Genomic DNA, 19,255 nt, shown 5'->3' with positions numbered 1-19,255 from the left:
AGAGAACACCACTCCCCTCCCTGATCCTGCACTCTCATAAGAGAGCTCCACTCCCCTCTGTGCTCCTGCACTCTCATGAGACAATCCCGCTACCTCACTGCTCCTGCACTCTCATGAGAGAGCCCCACTCCCCTCTCTGCTCCTGCACTCTCATGAGATACCAGCTCCCCTCACTGATATTGCTCTCTCACGAGAGAGCCCCACTCCCCTCTCTGCTCCTGCACTCTCATGAGAGCCCTACTTCCCTCTGTACTCCTGCACTCTCTTTAGAGAACACCACTCCCTCTGTGCTCCTGCACTCACACGAGAGAGCCCCACTCCCCTTTCTGCTCCTGCACTCTCATGAGAGCCCTTCTTCCCTCTGTACTCCTGCACTCTCTTTAGAGAACACCACTCCCCTCCCTGATCCTGCACTCTCATAAGAGAGCTCCACTCCCCTCTGTGCTCCTGCACTCTCATGAGACAATCCCGCTACCTCACTGCTCCTGCACTCTCATGAGAGAGCCCCACTCCCCTCTCTGCTCCTGCACTCTCATGAGATACCAGCTCCCCTCACTGATATTGCTCTCTCACGAGAGAGCCCCACTCCCCTCTGTGGTCCTGCACTCTGAGAGAGGCCCTCTTCCTCACTGCTCCTGCACTCTCACGAGAGAGCCCCACTCCCCTCTGTGCTCCTGCACTCTGAGAGAGACCCGCTTCCTCACTGCTCCTGCACTCTCACGAGAGAGCCCCACTCCCCTCTCTGCTCCTGCACCCTCGTGAGAGAGCGCCGCTCCCTCACTGATCCTGCAGTCTCACGAGAGAGACCAGCTCCCCTCACTGATATTACGCTCTCACGAGAGAGCCCCGCTCTGCTCCTGCACTCTCACGAGAGAGCCCCACTCCCCTCTCTGCTCCTGCACTCCCAGTAAAAAGCAGCTGCACTGCTCTTGCACTCTCCAGCACTGCAGAGCACGGACACTCACTCACAGCAGGTGCAGCACATCCCGCGGTCTCGCGTGGGCTCTCGCGGACTGTGACTGAGCGCCCACTCCATCCTCCGGGAGGGATGCGCCCGTGATTAGATGGTACCACGCCTCCTAATGTTACCTGCTCAGCATTTCACGGCCCGCGGACTGTTGGAGGCGCATCTCGCAGCATCGATTTAGAAGCAGCGCCGATCGAGAGGCGAGCCAGCACCAGCCGGACAGGGCACGGCTCCCGGGAGGGGTTAATCATGAAGTGGCAGCTTCACGGGCTTTAGTGCGCCTGACTGCCTGGACCCCCACCTCCCCTTTCCCTCTAAGCATCAGTCATATTCCGAAGATTCGCAAACACTCTCTCTAATCCGCTCCCCTGTCAGGCTTTCCCAAATTGACTGCTATAATCCATTTAACTGGATCCCAGGAGCTGAGCGCCGTCCTGCACGAGACTCCGCCGGCTGCAGGTAGAGTGGCCGCGCGCACCAAAGCTCCGGGATAAGCCAGCCGAGCGCGCGAGCACCGCGGAGCTCAGCACGCTCCTGCCTGGACCAGGGAAGGCTGCTGGCCGCGCCGTCACCCTCGACACCCGGGCCGCGACACCGGGGCCGGACGCGGAGCCATGCAAGTGTCCATCGCCTGCACGGAGCACAACTTGAAGGGCCGCAATGGGGACGAGCGGCACAGCAAGCAGAACTCCGGCGGTTCCAACGTGGTGAACGCGGCGCGCGCCAGGTTCCGCACCGTGGCTATCATCGCGCGCAGCCTGGGCACCTTCACGCCCCAGCACCACATCTCGCTGAAGGAGTCCACCGCCAAGCAGACTGGCATGAAATATAGGTAGGGACTGCTCTTCGTTCACACCCATGGCTCCTGCGCGTTACTTTATGACAGCGCTTGGTGCAGGTTAAATGCACGTGGGGTGAGGGAAATCCTCCAGGCAGCGCTTGCAGAGAGAATTATTGCGGGCTATAGAAGTTGTTGGCTCTGTTGATAAAAAGTTTGAAGACGTAGTAAGGGCTTTCTGAATGGACACGTTTATAGATGAATGCATGAATTTACCCAATCAGAATACTTCTGCAACTTACAGGTGGAGCAGTCATGTCTGGTTGCTGCTTTATCGCACACCCACACCCTCATAAAACACACTTTATTTAGGCAAAAGCAAATCTCACCTTTTCTGAATTTTCTGTACACTCACTCCTTCAAGCGAGGCAGGACATGGGCAATATAATTCGCAGAGGTACCCTATTCATTCATTCATTCATTCATTCATTCATTCATTCAGTCAGTCATTCATTCATTCATACTTAGGTAGCGCCAAAACGCTCCACACTGGCATTCCCCAATTTTAAATCAGCCAGAGTGTTCTGTATGTATCTGGTATTTGCACTAACCAAACCAAAGGCAGCAGATGCCTGTCTTTTGTGTAGATGCAGGCACACCCTGCTATCATTAACATGGATCGCATGGGGCTACAGTAGAACCGCCTAGCAGGAGACCTCTGTGTTTAATAGGGCAGAACCACTGCTTATCAGCCCTACTGCAGTCTGTGTAATAGACTTTACGCGTGGGTATGTGTCATGCTTCAACACGACTAATGGAACAGCGCTCCTATTTAATCAGCCTCACACTGGTACCTTTAAGCAAACAATACTAGTAAGTATAATTTATGCTACAGAGTGATTCATGAAGGAAAAAAGCAGGGCCCGATTGACAAAGGGATGTTGGTCTATAAACACAAATATAGCCGAGTCACTGAAATTATGCCACAGAAGAGGACCAAATAATGCGGCTGGGTTGACTAAATTATGCGGCAAGAAAGGCAAATTATGATACATAATGCAGCACATTTTGTTACAGTGCTACTTCGTTTATTTGTTTTTTTTACGCCAGATACCAATGTCTGAGAAAAGAGTTCACCTTAATTAGTACCAATTTAATACCTGAATACAGTGATTAGCAACTAAAACATGACCAGTCAACCTTTGCGAAACAGTCTTCCTGTGCACAGGATTCGGAGTTGCCATATATTCTGTAACTTTTGAATCGTTTGAGCAGGAAACATTTTTTTTTGTTAAAATCTGCAGATTTTGAGGTAGATCATGGAATATGTGGCAAATGCGGTAAATCCAGAATTATGCGAAATTTACAGCGGTCCCAGAATCACATAATTCCAGTGGCCCTGTATATAGCTAAAAATGGCTGTGATATATGCCTGCTAGGTATTCACAAAACTCTACTTGCCAGGCTTGTCCTTTTATTCCTGAGTAATTGTATGCTATATGTCGGCACTATATAAATACCACATACTTACAAACGTAACTTCTGCTCCTAGGTCCCAGCTACGTCTCATATCACTCAGTGAGTGTATGCTTCTCTTTGCCCTGTAGAGTGGCCTGCTGCCTTCCGACTAGGTTCAAGCTCTACAAATACCACATACTTGCATAGTAACGCGTGACTGTGTACGGCTACAGCGGCGTAATTAGATTGTGTGAAATTCATGTAATTTACTTGGCTTAATTATGTATAATTTCTACAATTTGCGTGAAGTGACACATAATTATGTGAGATGGAAATCCATCATTTTGCATTATGTTTTAGAAAGAAAGGCGCCCTTGTGTCAATTTTTGATGCAAAGATACATTAGTGCTAAAAAAGTAGCGCAAAAAAGCAGACGCACTGTGAACAACAGCTGCTTGCGTTCTGTTGTCCCCATGTTTTCACAGTAATTTTTGATGCAAGTGACATATTTGAAGTACATTTTAACTGCAGATAGTGCTTAATTATGTGAAGTCGCCTAATGGTGTGAGCTGGAGTAATTTTGCGTAACAAGCGTAACACAAAGTTCCCGAAACTATACAAATTGCGTCAGTGCTTTTTAGGTCTATGCGCTGGGTCAGGCGAGACTTTTTGAGAGGGCTCCAAAAAGTGCTACCAGGCCAGCCTAGAGCTACAGTGCATGTGCGCGGGCGCGCGCCGCGCTTGACCGGGATTACTTTCGCGGCCGCCCGGCCGCTTTGATGTTTGATCGCGATCACTTTCACTTTCGCGGCCGCACGGCCCCTTCGCATAGCCAATAGGTCTCGCTTTTGGGACCTTATAAGTATTTTGTTAAGCAACTCTTGCATGGCTAAACACTTATATGGTCCCAAAGGCGAGACCTATTGGCTATGCCAATGCTTGTTTCTATTTTGCCCATGCCTAGTAATTACAAAGCATGATGAGACCTGTGAGTTTGTGAACTCTCACAAACATATTGTGAGCATTCTCTAACCACCCCCATACCATAGAGATTTGGTTTACTTAAGGCTGAAGTCAATGCAACAGCCTCAAGCTTACTGGGTCTGCAGGGAAAAGCGTTCCTCCATTGGGTATAATGATTGCCTGTGGAGAAACAAAATTACACTTACACAACTTCAACAATGGCTTTCCCCAGTGCAGAACTGTGCTGTGTGTAGAAGTCCATATTGGGAAAATGCCTATATCTTTAAAAGTCACTTGACTTTTCCAGTACCCCTGGAAACCTGTAACTAGAAAGCAGTGCTTAATTTGTAAAAAAGATAAGTCTCAGGGCCCTCGTCAGGTGGCCACTGCAGCTTGCGCCACCCATTGCCCCTGCCAGCGACACTACAAACACAGCTACTAATCAGCACAATGCTACAAGTGTGACAATTCAGATTATCCCAGGCCCCCAAAGCTGTAAAAATGGCTTGGGCAGCAGATATTAATCATTTTTGAAGTGTATTGAATTAATAAACTACTGTTGTTTTGCTCATCTCCAAATTAGATGGGCAATGCCACCATGTGGCAGGCTGAAATAAGTGCTGGTGTTGACAATTAAGGGCCTGTGCCGAGCACTGGACAATTAAGTGCCGGTGCCGAGCACCGGAAACCACCGGCTCGAATTAAGCACTACTAGAAAGGTTGTGAAATTTAAAGAAGTGTAAAAGTAAATTGAACTGGAGGTGCAAGTCTCTGTCCAAAGTTATACTTTTCTGCAAATTATGGGCTTTTGGTAGCCAGGCTTGCAGTACTTACGAGCCTTGCTTCAGTGTGTTTGGTGGCCTAGTACCATTGCACCAGTAGCGTAACACAAAATGACAGGGCCCGGGGTCCCTGAATCTCAAATATCTCACAGATATTCATTAACCTTGGACTGAATGGGGGCCCCTGACTGATTGGGGGGCCGCCTGGTGGGCTGGGATATCCCTGCACCATAGGCACTGCAGTGGGGGTCCTTGAATCTTAAATATCTCACAGATATTCATTAACCTTGGACTCAATGGGGCCCCCTGACCGATTGGGGGGCCGCCTGGTGGGTTGGGATCTCCCTGCACTATAGGGGCTGCAGTGGGGGTCCTTGAATCTCAAATATCTCACAGATATTCATTAACCTTGGACTGAATGGGGGCCCCTGACAGATTGGGAGGCCACCTGGTTGGTTGAGAACTCCCTGCACCATAGGCGCTGCAGTGGGGGTCCTTGAATCTCAAATATCTCACAGATATTCATTAACCTTGGACTGAATGGGGGGCCCCTGACAGATTGGGGGGCCACCTGGTGGGTTGGGATCTCCCTGCACCATAGGGGCTGCAGTGGGGGTCCTTGAATATCAAATATCTCACAGATATTCATTAACCTTGGACTGAATGGGGGCCCTGACAGATTGGGAGGCCGCCTGGTTGGTTGAGAACTCCCTGCACCATAGGGGCTGCAGTGGGGGTCCTTGAATCTCAAATATCTCACAGATATTCATTAACCTTGGACTGAATGGGGGGCCCCTGACAGATTGGGGGGCCACCTGGTGGGTTGGGATCTCCCTGCACCATAGGGGCTGCAGTGGGGGTCCTTGAATCTCAAATATCTCACAGATATTCATTAACCTTGGACTGAATGGGGGGCCCCTGACAGATTGGGGGGCCACCTGGTGGGTTGGGATCTCCCTGCACCATAGGGGCTGCAGTGGGGGTCCTTGAATCTCAAATATCTCACAGATATTCATTAACCTTGGACTGAATGGGGGCCCCTGACAGATTGGGAGGCCGCCTGGTTGGTTGAGAACTCCCTGCACCATAGGGGCTGCAGTGGGGGTCCTTGAATCTCAAATATCTCACAGATATTCATTAACCTTGGACTGAATGGGGGGCCCCTGACAGATTGTGGGGCCGCCGGGTGTGTTGTGATCTCCCTGCACCATAGGCACTGCAGTGGGGGTCCTTGAATCTCAAATATCTCACAGATATTCATTAACCTTGGACTGAATGGGGGGCCCCTGACAGATTGGGGGGCCGCCAGGTGGGTTGGGATCTCCCTGCACCATAGGGGCTGCCGTGGCCCTGCGTTACGCCTCAGCATTGTTCAGACTGGCTGTATTGTGTTTACTGGGACATCACTAATGCTTATATAGTTTATTTAGCGTGTGCTAGATGGTACAGCTGTCACTCCCATCAGCTCTGATTTAAGTAGCATTTTAGTGTCATCCTCCATTACCCCACCTCCATACATTTATAGGGAAAGTAAGTTCAAGATCCAGTGCCTTACTACAGTGCATTTTTGCTAGAACTTTTCAATATGATTGTAATATTGTGAAACACTCTCGCAGGGGTGACGATAACACAAGCAAAAGTTGTGTAAAACCTATTTCCTCCTGTAAGTCCCCAGCGCCTACTACTAGGGTCATAATCGGGTGCAAAACACAACCAATGGCCCTCGCTAATGTTATTCACAATGCATATTTTGCACCTGTTATTTATTACTTGCTGGATCTAATAAGCTTGTAGGTGGCCGACAGACTGATGTGCTGAAATTGTTGGGAACATTTTAAAACTTTATCACAATTCACGGCAGACAGAAAAGTCAAATTCCTCCTACTTTGGCCATACCTTTAAGGTACAAGTGAGTGAAACTAATGGGTTTCTTTCCAGACATTTCACTTTTTCTACCTTTCATTTTTTTCTTTCTTTCTTCCCAGCCTTTTTCTTTTTCCTCTGTACTTTCTTTTCTTTTCTGTCCCTCCCTCTGTTTCTGTTTACATCTGTCTCTCTCCTTCTTCCCCAGCTATCATCACTGCTCATTTCCCCTTTTCATCACTGTAGCTCCAGCCCTCAACCCCCACCTCTTCACTCTGTCATAGCTTTCTGGTGAGATCTTATGTAGGTGCGCAGCTCTCACCAGACACCATGTGATCAAACTTAAAAAGGGATTTAAAAAACACCACCAGCAGTGGTTTAGCAAGGGGGGTGGTCCTCCCCGTGTGGCATGAGTTTTGGGGGCGGTGGCTTCCCCCTGCTCTTACCTGCGACATTGCCAGCACCCCCGCTCTTACACATGGCTGCGGGGCGGCCGCCACAGCTATCGCCAGAACCCCCGCTCTTCGATACAGCCGCAGGGACCGCTATGGGCAGCAACTAGTCTACCTACTACGCTGACCACCAAGTGAGAGGCTTTGACACCTCCCATATGCTGGTAGTGAAAGTGAAAATGTTTTATTGTTTAGTTAATTAAAACCAAAACAATGCTCCAAAATACCAGATACATCGTACCATTAAAAGCACACAGACGTATAAACAAGTTAAAAATATTGTTACATCCATTCAATTTGACAGTTCAAAAATTGATATGAATGTGTGATACACCACCTTTTGTATACAATATAATAAAATTAATTGATATTTTTCTTTACAGTCCAGTTGTTTTTTAAAAAGACCAACGACGACCACTAGACCACTCTGTAACCAATTTCATTGTCGTAGTGGTAGTCAGGAGTACATGTTTTGATAGGGGCGAAACTGTGTGCTTCCACAACAACAACAAAGTACTTGCCCTCCACACAGCTGTGGTCATTTTGTTTATTTTTCCAGCTGCCGGAGCCAGCAAGAGCAGGGCTGCCTGAGCTTGAACTTTCAGGGTAACACACATGGCACCGCAATGCCATTGAAGTTTGTTAGATCACTAGGTCATTTACTGTTTTTGTTTTTCTTTGACAGCCGCAAAGACAGGAGGAGGTGAGACATTAACTTTAGACTTCAGAGTAGAGGTCTGTGTTTGAGAGACCAGGGCTACATTCATCTTCCTGGATTTTTAGGTCTGGTTTGACAGTGCAACTGGCGATGAACCTTATGTGATTAACAACAAAAGAAGAGCGAGAAAGGGATTTAGCCTCAATCCACATGTTTGTTTCCCTGAGTACAGGATTGGATTTGGCTGACTTTGTGGGCTTCCACTAGAGAGACTGATTTTATTGCACGTTTTGCTTGCGGCAAGGTTTATACTCTGTACAGCAGGACTGAGTTGGTGATGGTGGCAAGCCAATGTTCATGGCTATAGGGCTGATCTGTTTATTGTGAAATGTTATGATGAAGGCACTAGGCCTGATGTATTTATTGTGAAAAGCATATGTTAAAATCGATAAGCATTTAAGGGTGGATTGTTATTAATATAGATTAAAGCCTACAGACAGGTATTTTGATGTATGGAACCTCACAGAGTACCGTAGAAGGCAATGGTTTTGGTGTTGGTCACCCAGTGTGAGAAACCATGGATATAAAAGGTGTGTTCTGACAGAGTCCCTTTTGTTAGCAAAGATAGAGTTTTGCTTAGTCATCTGTAATTTTGTACACCTTTCTCATTTTAACTGTGTATATGCTGGTTGCCTTGTGGAAAAGCCAGGGCCACTGGAATTACTGGGCAGGGGAGGACCAAATTATGCTGCAGCATAGAATAATTATGCAGCAAGAAATTCCAAATGATATGCCCTAATGTGGCACATTTTATAATAGTATTAATTCACAATTTTTGTAAATTGTTTTCATATGTTAACACTGGGCAAAGGTTTCACCTCATTGGTAGCACCTTATCATCCAAATCCGGCAATGAGCAAGTGAAAGAAGAGCAGTCAACCTTTGCATAAGGCCTTCAACTTTGCAGCAACTCAGGTCACTGCATTTTTAGTAACTTGTGATCAGTTTGAGCTAGAAAAAAGTTATTTTGTTAAAATCTGCAGATTATAAAGCAGATGACGGATTACGTGGCAAATGAGACAAATCCATAAATATGCAGAAAATGCTGCAATCATATAATGCAAGTTGCTCTGGGAAAAGTTTATGTTAGTTTTGGCCTGAGTTGGTTATGGCAACAAGCTATATATGCCTGTTTGGTGCACTGGAAATTGTATGTCAGATGCCATACATCCCACCTACTTATTTATAAACATTATGACAAAGGCAGTATATCTGTTTTATTAATTGTGAAAAGCATATGTTAAAGCCAGCTAGCGCTTAACATTTGGTTAGCTCTTTGCGTTACAGACAATATAGGCAGGTACATTGTTACATGTAATCTCACATATTACGGTAGTAGGCATTTTGGCGTTGGCCACTCACTCTGACAGCCCTGGGGGTTTTTACTGCGATAATTCTTGTTAAGCCCTCTTGAGAATGGCTGGTAATTGTTGTGCAAGCTGTATTTTTCAACATATTTGTCATTCTAGAACTGTACGCGTGATGAATGGGAAAAGCTTGCATTAAAGACAGTAGGCTTTTACAGATGGATTGGTATTACGCTGTGCTAAAGGCTGTAGGCAGGTATTTTGTTACATGGACTTCCACAGACTGCCGTACAGTGGTTAATTTGTAAAAAATGATGTGCCAGGGCTCTTGTCAGGAGGCAACTTCGACCAGCCAGTTTCTCCTGTTAGCGCTGCCTAACACAGAACTAATAAATCCTACAAGTGGGGTGGGATGTGGCGCAATGGGCAGAGCTGCCAACATCGAAGCTAGGGAACCAGGTTCGAGTCAAGGTGTTGGCTCAACATCCTGTAATTCTGTGTGATTCACTTAATCTCTCTGTGCCAACCAAACATGAATGTGTCCTTAACTGGTGCTCAAGTGCTGGTGTTGATTAAGTGCCAGTGCTGAGCAGGGGAACCACCGGCTCAAATTAAGCCCTTCTACTGTACTACCCAAAGGTTTTGTTATTGGTGATCAAGCCAAACAAACTGTGAGATAGAAGATATGCACTGCAATAATCCTTACGAGTCTCTATTAGGAGAGATAGTATTTTGCCTTGCCAACTGTACCATTTTGTATATATCTGTATTTTTATGATTTTATGCCGAAGGGTGGCCTGGTGTTAAGCTTACCTGCAGTGCAATCCCTCACACAAGGGGAGCTCTTAGGTAAAAAAAAGTTACTCAAAATCATGTAATGTGGATGTTGTGTTTCATGAAAATTTTGAAATTTCACTCATTTCACCACGCAATATAATAATTTCTGCTTGGGACTGAAGATAATGTGTGAAAATCATGAGTCATGATTTTACCACAAGCATTTACTCCTAAGGATTGTCATTACTCATGACTGGTTTTGTGACCCAATCCCTTATTTTTAGTGTTCACATAGTTTTATTGGAGTTTAAACACAAGAACAGCACAAATAGTAAATGCAATGAGTGATAGAGGCTAGGCAACGCATACCATATGTAAAAAGGTAACAAGGAGCATATAAACCCCAAAACATATTAGAATAGAGTAAAGTGTGAGTCGCAGGGAGATAAGCCATGTATAACAAAATATATTGAGCTTGGTGTATGGGGGGGACAAAAGAGGTGGGGAAAACAGTGGAATAGGGAAAGAGTGGTCAGTGGAATCCAGTGGAGCAATTCCTACAAGAGCAAGTAAGAGGAAATGGAAAAAGAGATGAAAAGATTATGCACAAGAGACAGCCATAAAAAAAGGTCAGATAATCAACGTATCAGAACCCTTATTATTAAAATGAAAATTCTGATCTGACACATTGCTATTCAAATGAAAGGTGCATCTGGTAGTCAGACTGCCAGCTGGACTCCTTCACCGGCTCACCTGACCTCTGTAGCCAGGAGAGTCTTTTCTTTCATTCTGTGGGCTCATTACACGAGTCATCGCTTTGGAATACCCAGCTCCAGATGCAGTGGCTGCTGGTGCACAGTGCTTGAAAGAGAATAGCTGAGAAAGGCCTTGTCCCTTCCAGCTGCTGCAGCCACTGCCTGGGAGCTGCTTTTTGTCTGGCTGCCTCCTTGGGTTGTGTCTAAGCGTGTTTATGAGCCCTCCACACTATGATGGCTGAAGCACCATGTAAACATATTATGAAACCACCGCCAGGCCTCTGCCAAAGACCTCCCCAGGCAACCACAGAGTCAACAAAACAGCTTAGACTGTTCTTCTGTGGGTTTCACAACACAGCATTAGTGTTACCTTATTGTTTTTGCAGGGTGGCCTTTGAAAAGTGCACTGTCCGCCATACGTACACGGTCGGACTGAGACAGAAAATAGTCCCAGGCACCAAAATACAGTTGGCCCCCATTAGTGAATCAGATAGCTAAAAAAGTGTCCCATGTTTGCAAATATGGGCTCTTTTGAACTTGTAAAGGCACGTTGTATAAGTGTTTTCCAAACTGTGGGAGCCATGATGCATGTGTACTTGATGAAGGTAATGTTTGTGGTAATGTCATGGAAATGAACAGTAAAAACTGACTGTGGAGAAATGACCTGTCAGAGCAGGCCTTCAGGCACTGACTGATTGCCCTATAGGGCAGTCCGACCATGCACGGGTATGTCACCGTGGCCCAAAGGGTTGTCAAAGCAGTGTTGTGCTTTTTAGGGGGTGTGCATATTTGTGAGTGACTTTCGTGGAGTTGTTTTAGAGAAGTTTAAATTGTTCACAGTAGTGCCATCATTTTGTAATTGCGTTACTGCATCTGGTAATCATGATACTATTGCAAAATTAGATTTAAATGGGGAATAACATCCAAAAATGTTGTTTCTTCTTGTTCTACCATGTCTGAAAGAGCAAATGTAGCAGTAGCTATTCAATGGCAAAAACACGATGCAATTTTTTCACAATCAGAAAATCTGGTCCACACCATGATGACACCAATAACCAATGTCTCAGTAAATTCTGGGGAGAATTAGCGAGCGATTGTGAGGTGCACCCTAAGGGTCCCATTAGAAATAAGTAATTGCTAGGTGAATCTAGGATTTCACACCAGTTTCCTGGAAATTCTTATTTTCTCTCTGGATTTCTTCCCAAATTTAGGCCTGCTTTGGAGCAGATTCAATCTCCAGGAGAAAATAACACAGATCTGCAGTAAAGACACGGCTCTCATAAATACAATGGGCCCACTATCTCCTATTAGAACATTGGAATGTTGGGAGCTCCATTCAAAACACTGGAGTGCTCCGGGCTTCTGATGGCTGGAAGAAGACCGGTGCTCCAACATTTCAATATTTTGTTCACAGCAACAGCTGTGAACAAAGGCCTCATGGATCCAGAGGGAATTTCAACCCCCTTGAGCTCCGTGAGGTCTTTGTTTTACAAATTAGAACATTCTGTCCTCTAGGGTCAGAATGTTCTAATAACCTTAGAGCCCTCCGTAGCGTGCTCACCGGCCATTAAAGGCCCGCTCCCTTGTTAAAGGCCCTTGCCTTCTACTCGGGCCTTTAACGCTGGAACGGGCCTTTAATGGTGGTAGAGCCCACTACATCGGACTCTAAGGCTAGATTACTGGCCTCAATGGAATATTGGGGTAAAACATTGTAATGCAGCCGACATGGAGAAGGGGGAAGCAAGCATGACTGGTTTGGGCGGCCCGAGAGGGCCGACCAAACAGTCATTGCGCACTTAGGAGTGGACAAACCAATCCTCCCCTGCCCTGCTCCGAGTGCAGAGCAGCCCCGCCCACCCACTCACCCTCTAAGCAGCATTTTTGCAATCAGTATATTTGGCAGGATAGCACAGAGAACTGCACCAGTCGCATCCCTGTGCAAATATGCTGCCTCAGTGTGGCCTGGCCATTAATAAATTTGGAGTGTAGTACTGACATAGGCAACTTTCTACTCCAATTTAATATTTGTGTGGTATCCGTGATGTATATACATATATATATATATATATATATATATATATATATATATATATATATATATATATATATATATATATAAAATAAAATCGATAAGACCGGTTCTAATATAATATGATATATTTATGAATGTAAAATGTATTATTTATGAATTTGAAAATGTGTAATATTTCTTTAAGAAATGTATTTCTTGGAAATAAAGAATTTGACTTGACTAATGTAGGATGTATGGCACTGAATGCACAGCCTTATTCAAGCAACCAATGCAACTGGTAGGGTAGTCCTAAAAGCATGTTTAATTTCAATATATATCTTCCTGATCTTTAAGTGTCTGGAAATAATTGCCTTGCAAAAGAGTTATGTTCTTTACAGACTGGTTATGATTTTCTGATGTTAACTAAATGGTTACACTTAACACAAAAGGAGGCAAGGTGTATTAATTCATCAACCTTCCTCCCAATATTCAAATGCCACACACATATAAGGGGTATTGAAAAGGGACCTAAATGGAAGCTACTCTCTTAGGAATCACTTGTTGTGGTATAAAAATGCCCTCACTAGTCGTGGCCTGCTTCATCAACGGGCTGCTACTACACTTCCTGAGTTGTCATCAACACAGGAAGTGAACTAGCTTACACTTCCTGTGTTGTCGTTAACACAGGAAGTGTAGTCGCTTACACTTCCTGTGTTGTCATTAACACAGGAAGTATAGTAGCAGCCCGATGATGAAGCAGGGTACGATTAGTGGGTGAGGGCCTTTTTATTGCACAACAAGGGATTCCTTAGTAGTTAAAGAAATAATGTTAAGTCTTTTCTCAAAAACTGAGGTAGGATATTAGACCTGATTTGGCGGTATGTTTTGAATTAATACCTCTATATTGAGGAGGAAACACAACATCAAGAAGAACATTTGTTGGCTAAATGTTCATGCTATGAGTATGGGGGGAAATAGTCCCCCTGTGGATACCACTCCATGTGTAGCATTGACTCACATTGGACGATTTTCCGTTACTATCAAACTCTAAACCCAGCTCAATAGAGATTTATGCTTATAGATTCAGTGCTACAGACCAGTACATGCAACTACACACGCGTAACAATGTGTTGTGGGTATGAACTCTCACTTAAGAGGAAAACTTCATAAACATGCTCATCCTGGGTATCTTTCAAACCCATTTTCGTCTTATGTTCATAGCGAGCACTAACTTGCTTGACACGTGAATCTCACTCAACCAAAGGGTAACTTTCACACAGAAAAAAACCCCGAACATTGAAAGACACTCAACCCAAAGAATCTTGTGTCACAGAATGTGTGAACCAAGCTCAACTGGAGGTAGTTTGGATGTCAGGTGGAACTCATTCAGCCGTCCCACCTTCATCACGTAATAGTACAGGCCAGTGGACAAGCTGGAATGATGATAGGTTCATCATAAAACACTTCACAACTAGGGTCATTCACTAATATATGTAGAAAGGTCTGTATATCAGTTTTGAGACATACAGGACACCTCACCAGGAGCTAAGGTGTTATTACAAATTCAGAACTGGGAGATTTAACCAACAAGCACAGTTGGAGTGTAGTAAGTATAGAGCTTCATGAGATAAGAACTCTGCGGAGGCATGGAGGCAGGCAGGACCTAGTGATATCACCCACCAGAGACAGGTAGGAGGCAAGATATAACGTGAAAGCCTTGCCTATGAACACATCTGGGGCTGAAGTTTTTGAGCCTTCCACTTACTGGGCTTCCCCTGCATGCAAATGAACATCAACTCCCCTGCTCTACTTACTAATGTCAAAAATTCAAAACTGCCCACAAAACCCAGTTCCTCCTGCTTGACTGCCCTAGTAAAAATTTAAAAAAATGTTTTTTAAGCAAGTTCATTGTCATAGGGTAACCCCAGTCAACCTTAGGGGTGTCATGACTCTAGTAACCTAATCACCCGTTGCCCTTGAGCAATTCACTTAGACCTCTAAATACACACAGAAGTCTTATGTGAAAACCCAGGAGAAAGGGGAAAAGGAAGAGAGTGAAATTGGTTTGTTGTGGGGACACACTTTGCCACTCAAATCTACAGAATCAATCGCAGCCGCGGCCTGTGTAGGTAAGAGCGGTAGGGCTGGGTGGGGGGAGATTTCGACAGATGTCCAAGAGGGAAAATAAATAAATAATTAATTTTCCCTCATGGGCGTCTGTCGAACCCTGCCCCCCACCTGCACTCATCCCCACCTCTCCACCGCTCTTACCGACACGGGCTGCGGCTGATCAATCGTTTTTTAAGTGGGAAGGTGGCATGATATTCTGAGACACAAAACAACTGTCACACTATAGGTTACACTTCCTATATGTTCACTCTTCTCTGCCTACCTTTGCCAGAATACCGCCTATATCATTCAAGACCTGCTGCAATCTGTCATGGAACAAAAATATTTGCAAGTGGTTCAAGACCCATTCTCAAACCTGTGTTATGCCAAAATCTTTAGAGCCCCAGCTGGGAAAGAAGTTCACACCTCTAACTTAGTGGAATCAGGGCACACCCCAGAAAGTTGGCCTATACCCTGTAACTGAGAGAGAAATGTATAAATGAGAACATTAAATAGGAGAACTCCAAGCCAGTTGTTGAGAAGATCATGAGAACCACAAAAAATAGAAGGAGGAATCTCGAAAAACTCAAACAAAGTTTGAATTTCAAGGGGCGTGTTGTTCGTGTTTGTCTCCAGAATCTATGACTGCATTTTCTTTGGCCAATGAGCCTGGGTGCAGGGAGAAGCTGTACAGAACCAAACCATTGCATCTGCATCAACGATTGCAAATTAAATGGCGCATAACACAACAGTGTTATTTTCATCCCTTTGAGCTAGAAATACATTTTTGGGGTGAAAGCTGTAAAATATTCAAATTATGTGGAAAATCACATGATAAATGTCTTAAACCAATACTTATGTGGTAAAGACTGTAGCCACAGAATCGCATAAATCCAATGACTTCACCCTTTCATTTAAATAACAATGTATGTAAGAAAAATATGCAACACTTAAATATTTTAATTGCCATTAGTGCCCACTTTAAAGAAAACTGCGTTTTTTAGGCTAACTGTCCCATAATAAACATACAATATATAAAAATAAAAATTATGGCTAGCGTAATATGGTCCTATATTACCATCTCAGAATTCTAGTTATATTTACAAAGCAGTCAGACTAACAACGTAGGGCCTGTTAGAGAGTGTGGCAGCAGGGTTACTCCATTACTATGTGACGGATATACCATCGGCCTTATTAGTAGTGGCCTAGGATATAATTAAGGCTCCCAGTTTTCAGTTTTTATTGATTTTTACAGATAAATAGAGACAGAAAACAATATCTTTCCGGTCTGTATTTATTTTTAAATACGGAAAAATACTGGAAATTGTGCTTATTTTGAGTGACGATCCATGCTGTCTCTTGTGAATTCCGGGATAACAGCAGAGCGGATAGACAGCATGGGGAGTTAAAAAAAAAGGTAGAGATTGCCATAAATACAGGTGTATGTTAACATATATTTGTAGTCAAATGCTGATATTTACCTGTAGGTGTAGTGTTTTACTATATTTGGCTGCTTAATTTGCCAAAACACAGCAAGCATCAAAGTATAAACACATGCTAAATAAATGTGGAAATATACCATTTTACGACTCCATTCAGTCTCTTAAAACAAAATAAATATGGATAAATACCAGTAAGAGCGGCCAAAAATAAATATGGATAAGTACAGACGGAAATGTTAAAAAATAAATACCATAAAACCATGAGCTCTAGATATAATAACATATGTAATAAGGCAGACAGGATTTTTGTCATGTTTGTGATGAACTAGGCCGTATACCAAAGTATAAATCAAGCCTTAAGCTATGGTTTTGGTATGCAAAACAAACCGCATCACGCTCATTACTCACCATGTTTTTCTCTTGCTAGGGTGCTTTGTTTTCCTGCGCCATTTGCAAATGTGTCCTTTCAGCTAGGCGGGTGATGTGAGTTATGGCATTCGTTATATGCATCGCAGACCATAAATTTCAGTGGTTTTGAATGTTAAAGCCAGAACCAAATCTCGGTTTTTAACCGTGTTTCTTCTTTTAATTTCTAGGACTGTAGTATGATGCTCGACCAGGCCATGTGTCTAACTCACCATGTGCATCCATGCCCGCTGCACAGTGTCTTGGGTCATGTGCTGCAAGGGTTGCCTACAATGTCTGACCTGCGGCTAGGCCGGCACCAAACCTGCCCAAGGGCAGTAGCAGCTGCTCGGGAATCGGCAGCAGTGGGAAGGGGGGTGTTAGGGGATACAAAAATGAGGACAGAAAATATAAAAGTTTACTTACCTGCCACTGTGGTTGCACATTGCTCCTCTCCTGATTCTCAACTCCAGGGCTGGTACACACTGCGCTGGCTCCCAGATGGCAAATCCTATGCTGCTCACTATTCCCAACATGAGAGCAGTAGAAGAATTGGTCTGCGCGTCCTGGTTTGCCGCTCAGACAGTGCCTGAGAGCATGTGGCTTTTCTCAGGCCGGCTGTACAACACGGTTGGAGAAATGCTAAGTGCGCATGACGGTTTGGCCGGCCTAAGATGGACGGCCAAACCGCCATGCACCCTTAGTAGAGTCCATCACCCCTCCTCCCCTCCTCCCCACTGTTGCATATAGAGTGCATGGCCCCGCCCTCACTGTCAGCCTGCAGGTAAGAAGAAAAATACAATGAAAATAAAATTGGTTTATTACCATTTTATTTTTCATCTGTTTAAATCTACTGAAACCTAGTGGGGCGACGCTCCTCCACCATAATAGAGCAGCCGCCGTTGCATGAGTGGTCAACCCACATTATGCACAACCTTCGTTTATACACAACAGCAACTGGCTGATGTGGCCTGGGGTGGACACCGAGAACCACACGTGTCCTTTAGTCATGCACAGTGCGGTGTGGCCATAGGGCCTGGCCTGTGGCCTCTGTGTAAGGCCCTCCAAGAGGGCCAGCAACAGAGCCTTCAACTTCAAACCATAGGGCGTTGGACACAGAGCCTGACTTTAGTGTAGCTGTCATTGGCAGCTTTGCAGGGCTTATGAGTTAATAGAGGCCTGCTCTTTTTCTGTTTTTTTGTGTGGATGATTCTGAGGAACAAGTTATTTTTAGTTTTTTTAGTTTTAGTGTTTTTTTCAGTTTTCATTAACAATTAATGTCGCAGACAGCCGCTTTCTAATTGTATTTTATTGGTGGAACTTGCTGTCGTTTTCCTCCATCTGCTCCTCCTCCATAATCCACTTGCTCTTGTCCCCAAGCCAGACATGCACCTTACATACCATAAATTATAAACGGAACCTTCTTAGGTGTGGATTGGTCTCCTCCTCATTCTGTCTGGAACACCTATTCTGGTACGCTTGTCAATATTGCGTCCTCCTCAGCCCCAGCCTCCACTCAAGCTCTCTCCCCATGCAACACTCCCTCACGCTTTGAATGTGGAAGTCTCTGCATGGAGGATGTGCTGAAAGGAGTAGTGGCTTCTGTCCCCCAGTTCAGCTTTACCTGGGAGAGCTTGCATATAACTCCTAGCAGGACGGCCTCTGTACCATATTATGCGGAAATGCAGTGGTATATTGCTGAAACATACTTCCTGGTTTCTTGTCTCCCAGCAGATTGGTCTTCTGCTACTGGTTGCTAGGAAAGTGGTACTTTTTATTGTTGAGCAAGATTACCTTAGTTTGCAGCCAATCAGCTTCTCAGATTGGTCTTTAAAATTTAAAATAGTCCAAAGACGTGGATATCTGTGGATGTCAGAAGAAGTACAGCCCTCCTTGCTAGGCATGCCAGAAATGCAGTATTGGGAGAGGGTCTGCGCATCCGGCACAGAGTAAAACATTTTTTTAGCTGATTAAGAATGGTCCCATAATGTTTAAAGTGGTCGCAGGACACACCTAGAGTTACTCTTCAATGTTGATAAGTTTATTTTTTTTTAGAATTTAAATGCCACTCAAGCGTGTCTGAAGTACACAGATTAGTGTTGCAGGCTGCCCTCTGACTGTACCTAAAATGATGCCAGCAGTCCACTGCCTCAAAAACAACATCACAAACTTGATACACCTAACATGGCTTCCATAGTTCGTGGTGTAGTTGTTTTGGGAGTATTGAGTCCATAGTCAATAGGGATAAGGAGCGAACTGCTGACGCTTTTTTAAGTAAATCGAGTTCAGGCTCTGGAAACTAGCCAGCGGACTCCTACACAAGGACATTTGTGATATATCGAGGGTCTTCCTGATATGGCCTGTTGGTCAGTTTGCGCATAAAGTAGGCCCTTATGTGGCATTCTTTTTGGATGCTGAAACTGTGCTTCTTCTATTGTTGCAAGACTGGGGGTGGCAAAAGTAATTTT

The 19,255-nt window shown here is 44.8% G+C and overlaps 1 protein-coding gene across 1 annotated transcript in view; it reads left to right on the top strand.

Moving 5' to 3' along the window:
* The first annotated feature begins 1,015 nt into the window (after positions 1-1,015).
* KCNAB1 (potassium voltage-gated channel subfamily A regulatory beta subunit 1) overlaps positions 1,016-19,255 on the top strand; it is an 822,927-nt gene continuing 804,687 nt past the window's right edge. The window contains exon 1 of the mRNA XM_085634769.1: positions 1,016-1,799. Coding sequence (XP_085490895.1) covers positions 1,582-1,799 — 218 coding nt within the window. The 5' untranslated portion in view covers positions 1,016-1,581. The remainder of the gene's footprint in view (positions 1,800-19,255) is intronic.

The sequence above is a fragment of the Triturus cristatus genome, chromosome 11 (genome assembly GCF_964204655.1).
Source record: "Triturus cristatus chromosome 11, aTriCri1.1, whole genome shotgun sequence".
In the NCBI taxonomy this organism is placed as follows: Eukaryota; Metazoa; Chordata; class Amphibia; order Caudata; family Salamandridae; genus Triturus; species Triturus cristatus.
Note: the sequence above shows the minus strand (reverse complement) of the source record. Positions and strands in the feature narration are given on the sequence as shown.